The sequence below is a fragment of the Procambarus clarkii genome, chromosome 65 (genome assembly GCF_040958095.1).
Source record: "Procambarus clarkii isolate CNS0578487 chromosome 65, FALCON_Pclarkii_2.0, whole genome shotgun sequence".
NCBI classification, from domain to species: Eukaryota; Metazoa; Arthropoda; class Malacostraca; order Decapoda; family Cambaridae; genus Procambarus; species Procambarus clarkii.
Window position 1 is genome coordinate 7,651,587 of NC_091214.1, and position 23,193 is coordinate 7,674,779.

Here is a 23,193-nt window from a genome sequence, read left to right on the forward strand (position 1 = left end):
AGTACAGAGCGGCCGTGTTGGACCTATCGCACTCCGTGGACTCTGCAGGTCACCTGGGGGTGACCAAGACGCTGCGAAGGATCAGGGATTATTTTTACTGGCCAGGTATGGACGCCGAGGTGAGGCGCTATTGTAAGACATGCTTACCGTGCCAGAGGGCCGGGAAGAGCCAATCCGCGATACCGAAGGCCCCATTGATCCCTGTTCCAGCGTTTGGGCCTGCATTCGAGCGTCTGTTAGTTGACGGGGTGGGTCCTTTGCCAAGGACGAAGCGAGGGAATACCTGCTGACGATAATGTGTGCGTCCACCAGATTTCCAGAAGCCGTCCCGATGCGACGTTTGACGTCGAAAGGAGTAGCCGGCCAACTACAACGATTTTTCTCTTGGGTGGGGATGCCCAGAGAGATTCAGACAGACTGCGGAAGTATATTTCAGTCTAAGTGGTTCCGACAGACGGTGACAGGTTAGGGAGTGACTCAGATTCGGTCGTCGCCCTACCGACCGCAGTCGCAGGGGGCGATCGAAAGATTTCATTCCACCTTGAAGACCGTTCTGAGAGTATTCTGCGCAGAACAGGGGGCTGAGTGGGATGAGGCTGTATACCCCGCGTTATTTGCCATACGTAACGCGGTGGTAGAATCATTAGGATTCTCACCTTTTCAGCTAGTGTATGGACACGAGGTGCGAAGTCCTCTGTCCATGCTGAGGGAACAATGGACACCGGGAGCGACCGTGGGAACGGTGAATGAAGATGTCCAGAAGTTCAAAGAACGTCTCACTCTAGCGAAGGAACTAGCTGGGAAACACCTGAAGGAGGCGCAGCGTAAGATGTCGGAGTGGTACGACAAGAGAGCTACGCAGAGGGATTTCCAGGTCGGGTCCCAAGTGATGGTTTTGCTGCCAGGTAAAGGTAGGGTGACCGAGTCGTGGTTCGAGGGACCATACCAGGTGCTGCGGCGGTTGGGTCTAGTGTCGTACGAGATTGGGAAGCCGGACAGACCCCGAAAGAAACAGGTGTGTCACGTAGACCGCCTGAAACCTTTCTTCACTGTGGAAGGAGGAGCCGCCAGGCAGGACGGAACGATGACCCGAGAACCCCAGCAGAAGACGGTTCTGTGCGTACAGGTGGACCAAGAACTCCCGGAGGAGGAAGGAAAGTGGTCCAGGGCGGACGGCACCCGTCTCACCAACACTGAAAGTCTGGCGAAGATCAAGGACAAGCTACTACATCTGGAAGGGCAACAGAGAGCGGACCTGACGAACCTACTGAGAGAGAATGCCTCCCTCTTTACCGACGTGCCCCGACGACACAAGAGTGTGACGCACGAGGTCGAGGTGAGGGACGCCAGGCCCATCAAGCAGAGCGCGTATAGGGTGAGCCCGGAGAAGCGAGAGCTGATGAGAAAGGAGGTGGAGTACCTCCTTGAGAACGACTTTGCGGAGCCCAGTAAAAGTGAGTGGAGTTCCCCATGCTTGTTGGTGAGGAAAAGCGACGGAACCTACCGCTTTTGTACAGATTACAGGAGGGTGAACTCCATCACAGTGGCTGATTCTCACCCCATGCCAAGAGTGAGCGATTGCATTGACCAGGTGGGCAGTGCACGGTACGTATCCAAGGTCGATCTGCTCAAGGGGTACTACCAGATCTCTTTGACTCCTGAGGCCAGGAAGATATCAGCTTTCGCAACTCCTGACGGGCTGTACCAGTATAAGGTGTTGCCTTTTGGAATGAAAAACAGCGGCAGCTGCTTCCAGCGTATGATGAATGAATTGCTAAGGGGTGCCCCAGGCTGCACAGTTTACATCGATGACATCGTCGTGTACGCCGACGATTGGAAGACGCATCTGGAGAGACTCAGAGAATTGTTCAGAAGGCTAGAGGAGGCTAACTTGACTGTAAATTTGGCCAAGAGCGAGTTTGGGAAAGCTCACTTAGAGTACCTTGGTTTTGTCATTGGCCAAGGTGAAGTCACCCCTGTTGATCACAAAGTAACAGCCATTAAGGAATACCCCGTGCCCAGAACGCGTAAAGAGTTGCTAAGCTACCTCGGGATGATAGGGTACTATCGTGGGTTCTGCAGGAATTTCTCCACGGTAGCGCATCCCCTAACCGAGCTACTCTCCAAGAATGTACGATGGAGATGGGGAGAGGCCTGCCAAGAGTCTTTTGAAAAGACCAAGAAATTGTTGACGGAGGCCCCGGTATTAATATCTCCAGATTTTTCAGCCGGATTCATACTGTACGTAGACGCCAGCGACGTTGGAATAGGGGCCATGTTGGCTCAAGAAAGGAGTGAAGTACATAGGCCAGGAGCGTTCTACTCGAAGAAGTTTGTAAAATACCAGCGGGCCTATAGCACCGTTGAGAAGGAGGCATTGGCGCTAGTTATGGCCCTGAAGCACTTTGATGTGTACGTGGGAGGAGGGCGAGACCTGTTTTGGTATTCACAGATCACAACCCTCTCACCTTTTTATACAAAATGAAGAATTCCAACCAACGTCTGACGAGGTGGGCGTTGTTACTGCAAGAGTACTGGCTGGAAATCAAGCACATCAAAGGGAAGGACAACGTAGCAGCAGATGCCCTATCCCGTATACACTAACCAGACATGACTCTTATTTTAAGGGGAGGGGTATGTGACGGTGTTCCCCCCCTTATATTTCTCCCACGTCTGCAGTAAGAGTCATGTCCACTTTACCCAAGCGTTCTCTACGTCGCAGGCATCAATTTGATATATGTGGAAGAGTGGAGTGTTCTCGGAGAGCCGAGAAATTTGTGAAACAATAATATTTTGGCCTGTGGTTTAGGCCCTTTAGGAAGCCAAGATGGCGCTGGCTCTCCTGTTTCCCCGCCAAAACGGTGTGACGTCAGTGACACCGGATTGGTCACCGACAGCAATGTGGCACCGGGAGCCAATGAAAACCTCCCGTGGCGAAAGTGACGTCACGAAGGAAGGGGGTCTGGGCAGCGCGCCGTGTTGGCGCCATCAGTCAGACACGACACGTCAAGGAGGTCGGACGTGCGATGATTGGTCCTGTCAGTTTGACAGTTGTTTCCCACTCACGTGGATTTACGCGTCACCTGAAGTCTGCCAGTACTCTGTGAGGTCTTCCTTAGTTCATGTGTTGAACCAGAGAGGGAATCGACGGTTATTGAGCAACAAGTTCTCCAGGACAGGTACTGTGCAAGAAGAAGTGAAGTCTGTGCAGTGACGTAGGCGACGTCTGAGGCAGTTCACCCATTCGTGATGGCGTAGTGACTGACCAGAGCCACTGGGTAGCAGAGAAAGAAGAGGACTAGTTGGGAATCCGGACGACTGCAGCCGAGAAGTAGGCGGGCAGCCGTAGCTGGGAGAAGTCGACGGCCAGGAGACCGACTCCAACCCTACAAGAAGTCGAGGAGGAGCACGGACCTGCAGGGAAGAAGGCACGGAGACGACACGCTAACGGTGAGACAGCGAGTGGGTTCCTGGAGGACACGACTACGTGTGTGTGTGGGCGTTCCCGACACGAGGACCAGGAGCTACAACTCAACTCTCATCGGAGGATAGGTGGAAGTAGGTGTTTCTAGTTTCCCTCCCAATTCCCCTTTAGTCAGCTATATTATTTAGCCTGAGGATTTTGTATGTCGTGAGCAAGTCTCACCTATGTCACAGTAAGGCACCAGTGTGCAGAATAGTACTATCAAGAGTACTCACGATACTTATATATATTATTATTGGTGTGTACAGGCACCCGGATTAAGTGATGAATTTACTGTGTTGAGAATTTTTTCATGAGACTTTGATGTGAACATATAGTGAGAAATTATATATAATATCATGTCAGTATTTGGAAGTTAGGCTATGTGCCCAGTAACTATTTATTTACCATTTATTGATGTCTGATTTATCTATATTATATATGTCTATGTTCGTGCATTGAATAACCATTTGCGAGTGCAGTGATTTATTGTGTTATCGCCCACGAAAGGAAGTACTGAGAACTCCAGTGTTAAATACTTCATAAGATATCATTGAAATGAAGGGCAGTGTATAAAACCATTACAGTGAATTATTGTCGCATTTATTATAGAAACGATTGTTTGAGCCCAAGTACAGTGTAGCGAAATAATACGTGCTATTGTTGCAAATATCGAGTGTGCGAACTTTTAGTGATCTTTGAGAACTTAAAGAAACAGCGCGCGTGCCGCTAGAGAAACAAGCAATAAACTTAGGCGCGGAAAGGGGGGCGCTCAGCTGATCGTGACATTGACGAGAGGGGGAGTGTTGCCACCGTAGTGAGTGCATAATATACGTGGGAACGACCGACTCCCGCCTGGATCAGCTGATTATTAATTGATATGACCTTGTGACATCTTTGAATGAATTTTTAAGTAAAATACAAAATACTTTTGTGTTTCTATCATCCCCTCCATTTATCTTGTGGCTATATTATACTTGAAAGCAAAGAGTGATAAAAGTAAGTACCTGCCTGATTCCTGATCTATTGAGTGTGACCTTGCCAAGGAAACCACAATTCAACCAGTCCACTGACGTGTTACTGGACACCGAAAACACCAGTTGGCGACCTTGTGGTTAATAGTAAAGCCCTATTGTTGGGGCGGGCACATAACAGTTAAGTGAACGAGTTGTGTTCCCACTCCTTCTCAATCAGAGGCCGGTTGGGATTGACTGGGATACTCTCCTGGCGTGCAGTGGCGCCGTGAGGATAGAGTGAAGACCCGCAGGGCTACGGTGAGTGACATTGAAAGTATACTGTTGATCACCTAAGAGTAAGTGTAAACCCCAACATTAGCGACCTCGCCAGGATTTCGATCGGAATATAGGTTGCAGTGGTGGTAGTTGGCAGTGGTATTAGAGATCAGGTGCAGGTTATCACTCGTACCACAAGATGGAGGATGATAAAGTAACAAGGTTTATTGACACTAGAGATGAACAGGTGCTGGAGGAGTGCACCAAGGCACAGTTACAGGCAATAGCAGACCATTGTGGAATAAAGCTGAGATCTGCCAGAGTGGGAGAAAGAAGACTGGAGATAATGGCACAGCTCAGGGCACGAGACGAAGCTTTGGGGGAGGAACGGCCCCAAACACCTGCTAGTGTGGGAGAACACCTGAGTATTGGTGGAAGCAGCAGGGGATCCAGCGGCAGCAGGCACAGCGTTAACCTGGAAATAATGAAGTTGCAGCTGGAAGCACAACTGAAGCGAGAAGAGCGAGAAGCACAGCAGCGCAAAGAAGAGCGAGAAGCAGAAGCACAACTGAAGCGTGAGGAGCGAGAAGCACAGCTGAAGCGTGAGGAGCGAGAAGCACAGCTACGCAGGGAAGAACAAGAGCGAGAAGCACAGCTACGCAGGGAAGAACAAGAGCGAGAAGCCCAGCTGCGCAGGGAAGAACACGAGCAAGAAGCTAGGATAAGACAGCAGGAGATAGAAGCCAACAAGGAGGTAGAGCTGAATGAGCTGAACTAGGACTAGGTGTACCTGCTCCGCCGCAACAGGAAGACCGACGAGTGAGGGAACGAGATCTGCCAGTCTTTGTGCCTAATGAAGCCGAAAGTTTCTTCGACCACTTCGAAAGGGTTGCAGCTTTGAAGAGGTGGCCGAGGGCGGAGTGGGCGGAGCTGGTTCAAGGGAGGCTCACAGGTGAAGCTCGTGAAGCCTACACTATGCTCGACTTCCAGGAATGCACCAACTACGATGCGGTAAAACGAGCTGTGCTCCATTCCTTCAAGCTTACGCCGGAATGTTACAGGAAGAGGTTCAGGGAATGTACCCGTACACCAGGGAAGTCTTATGCGGAGACGGCGAGGGACATGGAGAGAAAGTTACTTAAGTGGCTGGACTCTGAAGGAGCGAGGTCGGTTGAAGAGGTCAAGGAGCTAATGGTCATGGAAAAGTTTATGTCCGTGCTCTCTCCTGAGATCAGGGTGAGAGTAAAGGAGGCGGACATAAAGGACCTAAGGGCCGCAGCCGACAGAGCCGACATGTTAGAAGAAGCATTACGCCCACGCCGAGAGGGACAGCACCGACCACCCGTATACTCCGGAAGCAATAGGAATTATAGGAGGACGGATAGATGGAGGAGAGGAGCGGGTTCCCCCAAGTCCCACCTCTCAAGTTGGGACACCCGAGGATCAAAAGGTGCTGTAGAGCCGATAAAGAAGAACCAAGCGGAGAGCTCAGGAGCTGTTGCTGCGACAAAGGAGTCGACAAATGGTGCGAGAAAGACACAAGGAGCGACGGCCTCTGGAGGCAGCGCTAAGGCGAGTGGTGGTGGATGGTCTCCGGCGAGGGTCCGCTGCTACAACTGCGGAATAATCGGACACGTCGCGTGGGAATGCAGACGCCCTAAGCAGCGGGGGCATGTTGCTTTAGTGAGGTTCGAGGACCAGATGGCCGAGAGGGTGCGGGATGAACCCGTGCTGAGTGGGGAGAAGAGAATTCACCCATTCGTGTGTCAGGGAACCGTAAGGATGGGGGACGCAGACCCCATCCCAGTGAAAATATTGAGAGACACTGAGGCCGATTTTACCCTGGTGAGCGAAACCCTGTTCCCCGAGGGTTACGAGAGTACCAGTGTGGGGGTGGCAAGTGTGACCACTGTGGGAGGCCCAGTGAGGATGCCCCTACACCAGGTAACTTTGAATTCCGATTATGGCTGCCAGACCCTTGTGGTGGGGGTCTGTACATCAATGCCCAAGATGGAGGCACAGGTCATCTTGGGAAATGACGCATGTGGAGGATATGTCCTCCCGAATCTCGTGAAAGGCGAGGAGTGCCTAGAGCAATACAGGGAAACGGGCGGAGAGTTGAACGCCTGTGAGGACGAGAAGGGAATCGCCCCGGTGGCGTTCCCAGTTTGTGCTGTGATGCCGAGACAGCGCGAGGAACAAGGAGGTTGTGGATCTGATGGGGCTGAGGAGACGTCCGACAGCCTGGGAATAGATCACCTCTTCATAGGACCCGGAGAACGAGCGGAGGGCGAAGGCAGCCCGAATGGTGAGTTGCAGGTGACCCTCACCAGTTCTCTAGGGGTAGACCGCACTCGTCTTGGAGAGTTGCAGCAGATGAAGTTCCCCGAATTGATTAGTGAGGCCAAAGGAGGACGTGTTGGTCCTGAGAAGGCTACCCATTTTTACATTCAAGACGGCATGCTGATGAGACAGTGGAGACCTGTGAGGATGGAGGCCGGAGAAGAGTCTCTAAGTACGAGGCACCAGGTAGTGTTGCCGGCCCAGTACAGAGCGGCCGTGTTGGACCTATCGCACTCCGTGGACTCTGCAGGTCACCTGGGGGTGACCAAGACGCTGCGAAGGATCAGGGATTATTTTTACTGGCCAGGTATGGACGCCGAGGTGAGGCGCTATTGTAAGACATGCTTACCGTGCCAGAGGGCCGGGAAGAGCCAATCCGCGATACCGAAGGCCCCATTGATCCCTGTTCCAGCGTTTGGGCCTGCATTCGAGCGTCTGTTAGTTGACGGGGTGGGTCCTTTGCCAAGGACGAAGCGAGGGAATACCTACCTGCTGACGATAATGTGTGCGTCCACCAGATTTCCAGAAGCCGTCCCGATGCGACGTTTGACGTCGAAAGGAGTAGCCGGCCAACTACAACGATTTTTCTCTTGGGTGGGGATGCCCAGAGAGATTCAGACAGACTGCGGAAGTATATTTCAGTCTAAGTGGTTCCGACAGACGGTGACAGGTTAGGGAGTGACTCAGATTCGGTCGTCGCCCTACCGACCGCAGTCGCAGGGGGCGATCGAAAGATTTCATTCCACCTTGAAGACCGTTCTGAGAGTATTCTGCGCAGAACAGGGGGCTGAGTGGGATGAGGCTGTATACCCCGCGTTATTTGCCATACGTAACGCGGTGGTAGAATCATTAGGATTCTCACCTTTTCAGCTAGTGTATGGACACGAGGTGCGAAGTCCTCTGTCCATGCTGAGGGAACAATGGACACCGGGAGCGACCGTGGGAACGGTGAATGAAGATGTCCAGAAGTTCAAAGAACGTCTCACTCTAGCGAAGGAACTAGCTGGGAAACACCTGAAGGAGGCGCAGCGTAAGATGTCGGAGTGGTACGACAAGAGAGCTACGCAGAGGGATTTCCAGGTCGGGTCCCAAGTGATGGTTTTGCTGCCAGGTAAAGGTAGGGTGACCGAGTCGCGGTTCGAGGGACCATACCAGGTGCTGCGGCGGTTGGGTCTAGTGTCGTACGAGATTGGGAAGCCGGACAGACCCCGAAAGAAACAGGTGTGTCACGTAGACCGCCTGAAACCTTTCTTCACTGTGGAAGGAGGAGCCGCCAGGCAGGACGGAACGATGACCCGAGAACCCCAGCAGAAGACGGTTCTGTGCGTACAGGTGGACCAAGAACTCCCGGAGGAGGAAGGAAAGTGGTCCAGGGCGGACGGCACCCGTCTCACCAACACTGAAAGTCTGGCGAAGATCAAGGACAAGCTACTACATCTGGAAGGGCAACAGAGAGCGGACCTGACGAACCTACTGAGAGAGAATGCCTCCCTCTTTACCGACGTGCCCCGACGACACAAGAGTGTGACGCACGAGGTCGAGGTGAGGGACGCCAGGCCCATCAAGCAGAGCGCGTATAGGGTGAGCCCGGAGAAGCGAGAGCTGATGAGAAAGGAGGTGGAGTACCTCCTTGAGAACGACTTTGCGGAGCCCAGTAAAAGTGAGTGGAGTTCCCCATGCTTGTTGGTGAGGAAAAGCGACGGAACCTACCGCTTTTGTACAGATTACAGGAGGGTGAACTCCATCACAGTGGCTGATTCTCACCCCATGCCAAGAGTGAGCGATTGCATTGACCAGGTGGGCAGTGCACGGTACGTATCCAAGGTCGATCTGCTCAAGGGGTACTACCAGATCTCTTTGACTCCTGAGGCCAGGAAGATATCAGCTTTCGCAACTCCTGACGGGCTGTACCAGTATAAGGTGTTGCCTTTTGGAATGAAAAACAGCGGCAGCTGCTTCCAGCGTATGATGAATGAATTGCTAAGGGGTGCCCCAGGCTGCACAGTTTACATCGATGACATCGTCGTGTACGCCGACGATTGGAAGACGCATCTGGAGAGACTCAGAGAATTGTTCAGAAGGCTAGAGGAGGCTAACTTGACTGTAAATTTGGCCAAGAGCGAGTTTGGGAAAGCTCACTTAGAGTACCTTGGTTTTGTCATTGGCCAAGGTGAAGTCACCCCTGTTGATCACAAAGTAACAGCCATTAAGGAATACCCCGTGCCCAGAACGCGTAAAGAGTTGCTAAGCTACCTCGGGATGATAGGGTACTATCGTGGGTTCTGCAGGAATTTCTCCACGGTAGCGCATCCCCTAACCGAGCTACTCTCCAAGAATGTACGATGGAGATGGGGAGAGGCCTGCCAAGAGTCTTTTGAAAAGACCAAGAAATTGTTGACGGAGGCCCCGGTATTAATATCTCCAGATTTTTCAGCCGGATTCATACTGTACGTAGACGCCAGCGTCGTTGGAATAGGGGCCATGTTGGCTCAAGAAAGGAGTGAAGTACATAGGCCAGTAGCGTTCTACTCGAAGAAGTTTGTAAAATACCAGCGGGCCTATAGCACCGTTGAGAAGGAGGCATTGGCGCTAGTTATGGCCCTGAAGCACTTTGATGTGTACGTGGGAGGAGGGCGAGACCTGTTTTGGTATTCACAGATCACAACCCTCTCACCTTTTTATACAAAATGAAGAATTCCAACCAACGTCTGACGAGGTGGGCGTTGTTACTGCAAGAGTACTGGCTGGAAATCAAGCACATCAAAGGGAAGGACAACGTAGCAGCAGATGCCCTATCCCGTATACACTAACCAGACATGACTCTTATTTTAAGGGGAGGGGTATGTGACGGTGTTCCCCCCCTTATATTTCTCCCACGTCTGCAGTAAGAGTCATGTCCACTTTACCCAAGCGTTCTCTACGTCGCAGGCATCAATTTGATATATGTGGAAGAGTGGAGTGTTCTCGGAGAGCCGAGAAATTTGTGAAACAATAATATTTTGGCCTGTGGTTTAGGCCCTTTAGGAAGCCAAGATGGCGCTGGCTCTCCTGTTTCCCCGCCAAAACGGTGTGACGTCAGTGACACCGGATTGGTCACCGACAGCAATGTGGCACCGGGAGCCAATGAAAACCTCCCGTGGCGAAAGTGACGTCACGAAGGAAGGGGGTCTGGGCAGCGCGCCGCGTTGGCGCCATCAGTCAGACACGACACGTCAAGGAGGTCGGACGTGCGATGATTGGTCCTGTCAGTTTGACAGTTGTTTCCCACTCACGTGGATTTACGCGTCACCTGAAGTCTGCCAGTACTCTGTGAGGTCTTCCTTAGTTCATGTGTTGAACCAGAGAGGGAATCGACGGTTATTGAGCAACAAGTTCTCCAGGACAGGTACTGTGCAAGAAGAAGTGAAGTCTGTGCAGTGACGTAGGCGACGTCTGAGGCAGTTCACCCATTCGTGATGGCGTAGTGACTGACCAGAGCCACTGGGTAGCAGAGAAAGAAGAGGACTAGTTGGGAATCCGGACGACTGCAGCCGAGAAGTAGGCGGGCAGCCGTAGCTGGGAGAAGTCGACGGCCAGGAGACCGACTCCAACCCTACAAGAAGTCGAGGAGGAGCACGGACCTGCAGGGAAGAAGGCACGGAGACGACACGCTAACGGTGAGACAGCGAGTGGGTTCCTGGAGGACACGACTACGTGTGTGTGTGGGCGTTCCCGACACGAGGACCAGGAGCTACAACTCAACTCTCATCGGAGGATAGGTGGAAGTAGGTGTTTCTAGTTTCCCTCCCAATTCCCCTTTAGTCAGCTATATTATTTAGCCTGAGGATTTTGTATGTCGTGAGCAAGTCTCACCTATGTCACAGTAAGGCACCAGTGTGCAGAATAGTACTATCAAGAGTACTCACGATACTTATATATATTATTATTGGTGTGTACAGGCACCCGGATTAAGTGATGAATTTACTGTGTTGAGAATTTTTTCATGAGACTTTGATGTGAACATATAGTGAGAAATTATATATAATATCATGTCAGTATTTGGAAGTTAGGCTATGTGCCCAGTAACTATTTATTTACCATTTATTGATGTCTGATTTATCTATATTATATATGTCTATGTTCGTGCATTGAATAACCATTTGCGAGTGCAGTGATTTATTGTGTTATCGCCCACGAAAGGAAGTACTGAGAACTCCAGTGTTAAATACTTCATAAGATATCATTGAAATGAAGGGTAGTGTATAAAACCATTACAGTGAATTATTGTCGCATTTATTATAGAAACGATTGTTTGAGCCCAAGTACAGTGTAGCGAAATAATACGTGCTATTGTTGCAAATATCGAGTGTGCGAACTTTTAGTGATCTTTGAGAACTTAAAGAAACAGCGCGCGTGCCGCTAGAGAAACAAGCAATAAACTTTCGCGCGGAAAGGGGGGCGCTCAGCTGATCGTGACATTGACGAGAGGGGGAGTGTTGCCACCGTAGTGAGTGCATAATATACGTGGGAACGACCGACTCCCGCCTGGATCAGCTGATTATTAATTGATATGACCTTGTGACATCTTTGAATGAATTTTTAAGTAAAATACAAAATACTTTTGTGTTTCTATCATCCCCTCCATTTATCTTGTGGCTATATTATACTTGAAAGCAAAGAGTGATAAAAGTAAGTACCTGCCTGATTCCTGATCTATTGAGTGTGACCTTGCCAAGGAAACCACAATTCAACCAGTCCACTGACGTGTTACTGGACACCAAAAACACCAGTTGGCGACCTTGTGGTTAATAGTAAAGCCCTATTGTTGGGGCGGGCACATAACAGTTAAGTGAACGAGTTGTGTTCCCACTCCTTCTCAATCAGAGGCCGGTTGGGATTGACTGGGATACACTCCTGGCGTGCAGTGGCGCCGTGAGGATAGAGTGAAGACCCGCAGGGCTACGGTGAGTGACATTGAAAGTATACTGTTGATCACCTAAGAGTAAGTATAAACCCCAACAATATATATATATATATATATATATATATATATATATATATATATATATATATATATATATATAAATATATATATATATGACAATGTCAGACCACGGAGGAAAGACATTCTTAATCACATTCTTAATCACGTGTTTATTTTCGTGATATACACACACACACACACATATATATATATATATATATATATATATATATATATATATATGTCGTACCTAATAGCCAGAACGCACTTCTCAGCCTACTAATCAAGGCCCGATTTGCCTAATAAGCCAAGTTTTCATGAATTAATGTTTTTTCGTCTACCTAACCTACCTAACCTAACCTAACCTAGCTTTTTTTGGCTACCTAACCTAACCTTAACTATAAATATAGGTTAGGTTAGGTTAGGTAGGGTTGGTTAGGTTCGGTCATATATCTACGTTAATTTTAACTCCAATAAAAAAAATTTGACCTCATACATAGAGAAAAGGGTTGCTTTATCATTTCATAAGAAAAAAATTATAGTAAATATATTAATTCAGGAAAACTTGGCTTATTAGGCAAATCGGGCCTTGAATAGTAGGCTGAGAAGTGAGTTCTGGCTACTAGGTACGACATATATATATATATATATATATATATATATATATATATATATATATATATATATATATATATATATATTTATATTATATATATATATATATATATTTATATATATATATATATATATATATATATATATATATATATATATATATATATATATATATATATATATATATATATATATATATATATATATATATATATATATATATATATGCCTAAGGCACAACTCTCCTAAACACGAGAGTCAAGTATACAACTTTAGAACACTTTCCCACCAGGAGACTCGAACCCTAGCCAGCACAGAAGCCTTCCAGCAACTGGCATAACAGGTACGCCTTAACCCTCTCCACCACCTGCTCAGACCCTTAAAAGAGATGGTAATTTCGGAGTATTTAAATACCACAAAGATCACCACCTCCCAAGAGCACTAGAGCAAGTGAGGGGTCATTTAGACGTTAATTTCATCAAGTCCCTGTTAATATGGGAAGACACAGTGTCTATGCTTATTATATATATATATATATATATATATATATATATATATATATATATATATATATATAATAAAAATGAATTTTGGAGAATTGATCTTTGAATTACCATCAACAGTGAAAAGAAACGTAAGAAAGATAGAGAAAATTCGTGTTAGAATTATTATTCTTACTTTTTCGGTTATATTTAATATATATATATATATATATATATATATATATATATTAGTATATTTTGGTAGCAGTCTTTCCTGTAGACATATATTATTAAATATGACCGAAAAAGTAAGATTAATAATTCTAACACGAATTTTCTCAATCTTTCGTACATTATGCTTCACTGTTGGAGGTAAATCGAAAATCAATTCTCCAAAATTCATTTTTATTTCTAGTCTGACGCGACACGGGCGCGTTTCGTAAAACTTATTACATTTTCAAAGACTTCACAAATACACAACTGATTAGAACTTGCGTTTCCCTGATTTTATATCTACATTTGAGTGAGGTGGGAAGGGTGATGTGGCATTACATTTGAGTGAGGTGGGAAGGATGATGTGGCATTAACACAAGACAGAACACTAGAGGATATTAATAGGGTATTAAAAGTATCAACACAAGACAGAACAGAAACAATGGGTATTGAATAGAAGTGTTTGTAGAAAGCCTATTGGTCCATATTTCTTGATGCTTCTATATTGGAGCGGAGTCTTGAGGTGGGTAGAATATAGTTGTGCAATAATTGGCTGTTGATTGCTGGTGTTGACTTCTTGATGTGTAGTGCCTCGCAAACGTCAAGCCGCCTGCTATCGCTGTATCTATCGATGATTTCTGTGTTGTTTACTAGGATTTCTCTGGCGATGGTTTGGTTATGGGAAGAGATTATATGTTCCTTAATGGAGCCCTGTTGTTTATGCATCGTTAAACGCCTAGAAAGAGATGTTGTTGTCTTGCCTATATACTGGTTTTTTTGGAGCTTACAGTCCCCAAGTGGGCATTTGAAGGCATAGACGACGTTAGTCTCTTTTAAAGCGTTCTGTTTCGTGTCTGGAGAGTTTCTCATGAGTAGGCTGGCCGTTTTTCTGGTTTTATAGTAAATCGTCAGTTGTATCCTCTGATTTTTGTCTGTAGGGATAACGTTTCTATTAACAATATCTTTCAGGACCCTTTCCTCTGTTTTATGAGCTGTGGAAAAGAAGTTCCTGTAAAATAGTCTAATAGGGGGTATAGGTGTTGTGTTAGTTGTCTCTTCGGAGGTTGCATGGCTTTTCACTTTCCTTCTTATGATGTCTTCGATGAAACCATTGGAGAAGCCGTTATTGACTAGAACCTGCCTTACCCTACAGAGTTCTTCGTCGACTTGCTTCCATTCTGAGCTGTGGCTGAGAGCACGGTCGACGTATGCGTTAACAACACTCCTCTTGTACCTGTCAGGGCAGTCGCTGTTGGCATTTAGGCACATTCCTATGTTTGTTTCCTTTGTGTAGACTGCAGTGTGGAAACCTCCGCCCTTTTCCATGACTGTTACATCTAGAAAAGGCAGCTTCCCATCCTTTTCCGTCTCGTAAGTGAAACGCAGCACGGAACTCTGCTCAAATGCCTCCTTCAGCTCCTGCAGATGTCTGACATCAGGTACCTGTGTAAAAATGTCGTCAACATACCTGCAGTATATGGCCGGTTTCAAGTTCATGTCGACTAAGACTTTTTGCTCGATGGTACCCATGTAGAAGTTTGCAAACAGGACAACTAGGGGAGAACCCATGGCGACCCCATCTACTTGCTTATACATGTGCCCATCCGGGCTCAAGAAGGGTGCCTCTTTAGTACAAGCTTGGAGTAGTTTCCTCAGAATACTTTCTGGCATGTCAAGAGGAGTACAGGCTGGATCACGATACACTCTGTCGGCTATCATTCCGATTGTCTCGTCCACAGGTACGTTGGTAAACAGCGATTCTACGTCCAACGAGGCTCTTATCCCTGTGGCCCGTGCGCCCCGCAGTAAGTCCACAAATTCCTTTGGAGACTTCAGGCTGAAGGCGCAAGGAACATAAGGAGTCAGCAGGCCGTTGAGTCGCTTCGCCAATCTGTACGTGGGTGTGGGTATCTGGCTAATGATTGGCCGAAGTGGGTTTCCAGGCTTGTGCGTCTTGACATTTCCATACGCATATCCAGGTTTATATTCCCCAATGATCTTTGGCAGGTGGAGTCCGGATTTCTTGGCGTTCACAGTTTCGATCAGTTTGTTGACCTTTGCTTTTAATTCGGCTGTAGTGTCCTTCGTTACCCTTTGGAACTTAGTTTGGTCAGAGAGTATGATGTTCATTTTCGCCAGATATTCGTCTTTTTTAAGAATGACATATATTGGCGACTTGTCACCTCTCCTGACAACTATCTCCTTGTTCTCACGAAGGCTTTTAGCTGCCGCTCTAAGCTCGGGGGACAGTATGGTGCTTCTGTAGTTGCCTCGATTCTTTCCTCCTTCTGCAATAAGTTCTGCTTGTAAGGTATCTTTGGTAGTGACCTTCTTTTGTGTCTCGAGGTCGAATATGTCGTCCAACAGAATTTCCAACTCCACTTTCCGGGCCATTTCACTCGGTCTGGACATAACATGACAGTTTATGCCCAGATTTAGGAGAGTGACTTGGTCCTCAGTGAGGTTAATTCCTGCAAGGTTCAGGAAGCCATCTCTTGGTCGTGGAATTGCCATGGGTCCTCCATATAATGTTGTTAGTTTCTTGATAATCCTTGTTTCAGTGCTGAGGTGATGTTGGTCTGTGAGGATGTCGAGGTGTTGTTCAATGCGGGTACGGATACTATGGTCGATGTTGCTATTTCTCCACTCGTTTGTAGCATGAAGTAGTTGCGTTTTGTTGTCTTTGATTTCATTCTCTGCCTTGTATATCTGATCACGAATCAGATCCTGGCGATATTTTATCGTGAAGGCTTGATTCCTTGCTGCTGGGTCGTGCACTTTAACATTAGTATATTTTGGTAGCAGTCTTTCCTGTAGACATATATTATTAAATATGACCGAAAAAGTAAGATTAATAATTCTAACACGAATTTTCTCAATCTTTCGTACATTATGCTTCACTGTTGGAGGTAAATCGAAAATCAATTCTCCAAAATTCATTTTTATTTCTAGTCTGACGCAACACGGGCGCGTTTCGTAAAACTTATTACATTTTCAAAGACTTCACAAATACACAACTGATTAGAACTTGCGTTTCCCTGATTTTATATCTACATTTGAGTGAGGTGGGAAGGGTGATGTGGCATTACATTTGAGTGAGGTGGGAAGGATGATGTGGCATTAACACAAGACAGAACACTAGAGGATATTAATAGGGTATTAAAAGTATCAACACAAGACAGAACAGAAACAATGGGTATTGAATAGAAGTGTTTGTAGAAAGCCTATTGGTCCATATTTCTTGATGCTTCTATATTGGAGCGGAGTCTTGAGGTGGGTAGAATATAGTTGTGCAATAATTGGCTGTTGATTGCTGGTGTTGACTTCTTGATGTGTAGTGCCTCGCAAACGTCAAGCCGCCTGCTATCGCTGTATCTATCGATGATTTCTGTGTTGTTTACTAGGATTTCTCTGGCGATGGTTTGGTTATGGGAAGAGATTATATGTTCCTTAATGGAGCCCTGTTGTTGAGCCCCGAACAGAACGCTTTAAAAGAGACTAACGTCGTCTATGCCTTCAAATGCCCACTTGGGGACTGTAAGCTCCAAAAAAACCAGTATATAGGCAAGACAACAACATCTCTTTCTAGGCGTTTAACGATGCATAAACAACAGGGCTCCATTAAGGAACATATAATCTCTTCCCATAACCAAACCATCGCCAGAGAAATCCTAGTAAACAACACAGAAATCATCGATAGATACAGCGATAGCAGGCGGCTTGACGTTTGCGAGGCACTACACATCAAGAAGTCAACACCAGCAATCAACAGCCAATTATTGCACAACTATATTCTACCCACCTCAAGACTCCGCTCCAATATAGAAGCATCAAAAAATATGGACCAATAGGCTTTCTACAAACACTTCTATTCAATACCCATTGTTTCTGTTCTGTCTTGTGTTGATACTTTTAATACCCTATTAATATCCTCTAGTGTTCTGTCTTGTGTTAATGCCACATCATCCTTCCCACCTCACTCAAATGTAATGCCACATCACCCTTCCCACCTCACTCAAATGTAGATATAAAATCAGGGAAACGCAAGTTCTAATCAGTTGTGTATTTGTGAAGTCTTTGAAAATGTAATAAGTTTTACGAAACGCGCCCGTGTCGCGTCAGACTAGAAATAAAAATGAATTTTGGAGAATTGATTTTCGATTTACCTCCAACAGTGAAGCATAATGTACGAAAGATTGAGAAAATTCGTGTTAGAATTATTAATCTTACTTTTTCGGTCATATTTAATAATATATGTCTACAGGAAAGACTGCTACCAAAATATACTAATGTTAAAGTGCACGACCCAGCAGCAAGGAATCAAGCCTTCACGATAAAATATCGCCAGGATCTGATTCGTGATCAGATATACAAGGCAGAGAATGAAATCAAAGACAACAAAACGCAACTACTTCATGCTACAAACGAGTGGAGAAATAGCAACATCGACCATAGTATCCGTACCCGCATTGAACAACACCTCGACATCCTCACAGACCAACATCACCTCAGCACTGAAACAAGGATTATCAAGAAACTAACAACATTATATGGAGGACCCATGGCAATTCCACGACCAAGAGATGGCTTCCTGAACCTTGCAGGAATTAACCTCACTGAGGACCAAGTCACTCTCCTAAATCTGGGCATAAACTGTCATGTTATGTCCAGACCGAGTGAAATGGCCCGGAAAGTGGAGTTGGAAATTCTGTTGGACGACATATTCGACCTCGAGACACAAAAGAAGGTCACTACCAAAGATACCTTACAAGCAGAACTTATTGCAGAAGGAGGAAAGAATCGAGGCAACTACAGAAGCACCATACTGTCCCCCGAGCTTAGAGCGGCAGCTAAAAGCCTTCGTGAGAACAAGGAGATAGTTGTCAGGAGAGGTGACAAGTCGCCAATATATGTCATTCTTAAAAAAGACGAATATCTGGCGAAAATGAACATCATACTCTCTGACCAAACTAAGTTCCAAAGGGTAACGAAGGACACTACAGCCGAATTAAAAGCAAAGGTCAACAAACTGATCGAAACTGTGAACGCCAAGAAATCCGGACTCCACCTGCCAAAGATCATTGGGGAATATAAACCTGGATATGCGTATGGAAATGTCAAGACGCACAAGCCTGGAAACCCACTTCGGCCAATCATTAGCCAGATACCCACACCCACGTACAGATTGGCGAAGCGACTCAACGGCCTGCTGACTCCTTATGTTCCTTGCGCCTTCAGCCTGAAGTCTCCAAAGGAATTTGTGGACTTACTGCGGGGCGCACGGGCCACAGGGATAAGAGCCTCGTTGGACGTAGAATCGCTGTTTACCAACGTACCTGTGGACGAGACAATCGGAATGATAGCCGACAGAGTGTATCGTGATCCAGCCTGTACTCCTCTTGACATGCCAGAAAGTATTCTGAGGAAACTACTCCAAGCTTGTACTAAAGAGGCACCCTTCTTGAGCCCGGATGGGCACATGTATAAGCAAGTAGATGGGGTCGCCATGGGTTCTCCCCTAGGTGTCCTGTTTGCAAACTTCTACATGGGTACCATCGAGCAAAAAGTCTTAGTCGACATGAACTTGAAACCGGCCATATACTGCAGGTATGTTGACGACATTTTTACACAGGTACCTGATGTCAGACATCTGCAGGAGCTGAAGGAGGCATTTGAGCAGAGTTCCGTGCTGCGTTTCACTTACGAGACGGAAAAGGATGGGAAGCTGCCTTTTCTAGATGTAACAGTCATGGAAAAGGGCGGAGGTTTCCACACTGCAGTCTACACAAAGGAAACAAACATAGGAATGTGCCTAAATGCCAACAGCGACTGCCCTGACAGGTACAAGAGGAGTGTTGTTAACGCATACGTCGACCGTGCTCTCAGCCACAGCTCAGAATGGAAGCAAGTCGACGAAGAACTCTGTAGGGTAAGGCAGGTTCTAGTCAATAACGGCTTCTCCAATGGTTTCATCGAAGACATCATAAGAAGGAAAGTGAAAAGCCATGCAACCTCCGAAGAGACAACTAACACAACACCTATACCCCCTATTAGACTATTTTACAGGAACTTCTTTTCCACAGCTCATAAAACAGAGGAAAGGGTCCTGAAAGATATTGTTAATAGAAACGTTATCCCTACAGACAAAAATCAGAGGATACAACTGACGATTTACTATAAAACCAGAAAAACGGCCAGCCTACTCATGAGAAACTCTCCAGACACGAAACAGAACGCTTTAAAAGAGACTAACGTCGTCTATGCCTTCAAATGCCCACTTGGGGACTGTAAGCTCCAAAAAAACCAGTATATAGGCAAGACAACAACATCTCTTTCTAGGCGTTTAACGATGCATAAACAACAGGGCTCCATTAAGGAACATATAATCTCTTCCCATAACCAAACCATCGCCAGAGAAATCCTAGTAAACAACACAGAAATCATCGATAGATACAGCGATAGCAGGCGGCTTGACGTTTGCGAGGCACTACACATCAAGAAGTCAACACCAGCAATCAACAGCCAATTATTGCACAACTATATTCTACCCACCTCAAGACTCCGCTCCAATATAGAAGCATCAAGAAATATGGACCAATAGGCTTTCTACAAACACTTCTATTCAATACCCATTGTTTCTGTTCTGTCTTGTGTTGATACTTTTAATACCCTATTAATATCCTCTAGTGTTCTGTCTTGTGTTAATGCCACATCATCCTTCCCACCTCACTCAAATGTAATGCCACATCACCCTTCCCACCTCACTCAAATGTAGATATAAAATCAGGGAAACGCAAGTTCTAATCAGTTGTGTATTTGTGAAGTCTTTGAAAATGTAATAAGTTTTACGAAACGCGCCCGTGTCGCGTCAGACTAGAAATAAAAATGAATTTTGGAGAATTGATTTTCGATTTACCTCCAACAGTGAAGCATAATGTACGAAAGATTGAGAAAATTCGTGTTAGAATTATTAATCTTACTTTTTCGGTCATATTTAATAATATATATATATATATATATATATATATATATATATATATATATATATATATATATATATATATATATATATATATATATATATATATATATATATGTCGTACCTAGTAGCCAGAACACACTTCTCGGCCTACTATGCAAGGCCTGATTTGCTTAATAAGCCAAGTTTTCCTGAATTAATATATTTTCTCTAACTTTTTTCTTATGAAATGATAAAGCTACCCATTTCATTATGTATGAGGTCAATTCTTTTTTATTGGAGTTAAAATTAACGTAGATATATGACCGAACCTAACCAACCCTACCTAACCTAACCTAACCTATCTTTATAGGTTAGGTCTGGTTAGGTTGTCGAAAAAGTTAGGTTAGGTTCGGTTAGGTAGGTTAGGTAGTCGAAAAACAATTCATTCATGAAAACTTGGCTTATTAGGCAAATCGGGCCTTGCATAGTAGGCTGAGAAGTGCGTTCTGGCTACTAGGTACGACATATATATATATATATATATATATATATATATATATATATATATATATATATATATATATATATATATATATATATATATATATATATATATATATATATATATATATATATATATATGTCGTACCTAGTAGCCAGAACTCACTTTTCAGCCTACAATGCAAGGCCCAATTTGCCTAATAAGCCAAGTTTTCATGAATTAATATATTTTCTCTAATTTTTTTCTCATGCAATGATAAAGCAACCTATTTCATTATGTAAGAGGTCAATTTTTTTTATTGGAGTTAAAATTAACGTAGATATATGACCGAACCTAACCAACCCTACCTAACCTAACCTAACCTATCTTTATAGGTTAGGTTAGGTTAGGTAGCCGAAAAAGTTAGGTTAGGTTAGGTTAGGTAGGTTAGGTAGTCGAAAAGCAATTAATTCATGAAAACTTGGCTTATTAGGCAAATCGGGCGTTGCATAGTAGGCTCAGAAGTGAATTCTGGCTACTAGGTACGACATATATATATATGTCGTACCTAGTAGCAATCAATTCTCCAAAATTCATTTTTATTTTTAGTCTGACGCGACACTTGAGCGCGTTTCGTAAAACTTATTACATTTTCAAAGACTTTAGTTTACACACACACACACACAACTTTAACTGAATAGAGCTTAAACATCTTCGAGTTTTTTATACCTATATATGGGTGAGGTGACATGTTACAATTGTTTTGGATGAGGTGAAAATAAACTTTTAACACAAGACAGGACACGAAACAATGGGTATTAAATGTAGGTAACTGCAGAAGGCCTATTTTTATTGGCCCATATTTCTTGATGCTTCTATATTGGAGCGTAGTCTTGAAGTGGGTAGAATATAGTTGTGCATTAATTGGCTGTTGATTGCTGGTGTTGACTTCTTGATGTGTAGTGCCTCGCAGACGTCAAGCCGCCTGCTATCGCTGTATCTATCGATGATTTCTGTGTTGTTTGCTAAGATTTCTCTGGTGATGGTTTGGTTGTGGGAAGATACTATATGTTCCTTAATGGAGCCCTGTTGCTTATGCATCGTTAAACGCCTGGAAAGAGATGTTGTTTTCTTGCCTATATACTGAATTTTTTGAGGCTTACAGTCCCCAAGAGGGCATTTGAAGGCATAGATGACGTTGGTCTCTTTTAAAGCATTCTGCTTTGTGTCTGGAGAGTTTCTCATGAGTAGGCTGGCCGTTTTTTTGGTTTTATAGTAAATTGTCAGTTGTTTCTTCTGATTTTTGTCTGTAGGGATAACGTTTCTACTAACAATATCTTTCAGGACTCTTTCCTCCGTTTTATGGGCTGTGGAAAAGAAGTTCCTGTAAAATAGTCTAATAGGGGGTATAGGTGTTGTGTTAGTTGTCTCTTCAGAGGTTGCATGGCGTTTCACTTTCCTTCTTATGATATATATATATATATATATATAACTTTTTAGACACTCAACCCACCAGGAGACTCGAACACTGGCCAACAAGGTGGCAGTTGCATGCTGTATCCACTACGCTATACTTCAAAGCCATAAGAGAGGTAGGAATTCTGGGGTATTTAACCAACCAGAAATTCCAATCCTCTCCCAGGCGATGAGATAGTGTGGGACCTCGGATGCTCTTTCATCGGTTCCTGTTATATGGGAAAACTCAGTGCCAAATGCTTAATGCACAGACTACCCTATTCCAGTAGCTGAAGTTTATAACTTTTTAGACACTCAACCCACCAGGAGACTCGAACACTGGCCAACAAGGTGGCAGTTGCATGCTGTATCCACTACGCTATACTTCAAAGCCATAAGAGAGGTAGGAATTCTGGGGTATTTAACCAACCAGAAATTCCAATCCTCTCCCAGGCGATGAGATAGTGTGGGACCTCGGATGCTCTTTCATCGGTTCCTGTTATATGGGAAAACTCAGTGCCAAATGCTTAATGCACAGACTACCCTATTCCAGTAGCTGAAGTTTATAACTTTTTAGACACTCAACCCACCAGGAGACTCGAACACTGGCCAACAAGGTGGCAGTTGCATGCTGTATCCACTACGCTATACTTCAAAGCCATAAGAGAGGTAGGAATTCTGGGGTATTTAACCAACCAGAAATTCCAATCCTCTCCCAGGCGATGAGATAGTGTGGGACCTCGGATGCTCTTTCATCGGTTCCTGTTATATGGGAAAACTCAGTGCCAAATGCTTAATGCACAGACTACCCTATTCCAGTAGCTGAAGTTTATAACTTTTTAGACACTCAACCCACCAGGAGACTCGAACACTGGCCAACAAGGTGGCAGTTGCATGCTGTATCCACTACGCTATACTTCAAAGCCATAAGAGAGGTAGGAATTCTGGGGTATTTAACCAACCAGAAATTCCAATCCTCTCCCAG

The 23,193-nt window shown here is 45.3% G+C and overlaps 1 protein-coding gene across 1 annotated transcript in view; it reads right to left on the minus strand.

The window, feature by feature from the left end:
• Positions 1 to 1,774: 1,774 nt before the first annotated feature.
• LOC138354909 (uncharacterized) overlaps positions 1,775 to 23,193 on the minus strand; it is a 101,052-nt gene continuing 79,633 nt past the window's right edge. Inside the window, exon 5 of the mRNA XM_069309388.1 lies at positions 1,775 to 1,846. Within this exon, the coding sequence (XP_069165489.1) occupies positions 1,775 to 1,846 (72 nt within the window). The remainder of the gene's footprint in view (positions 1,847 to 23,193) is intronic.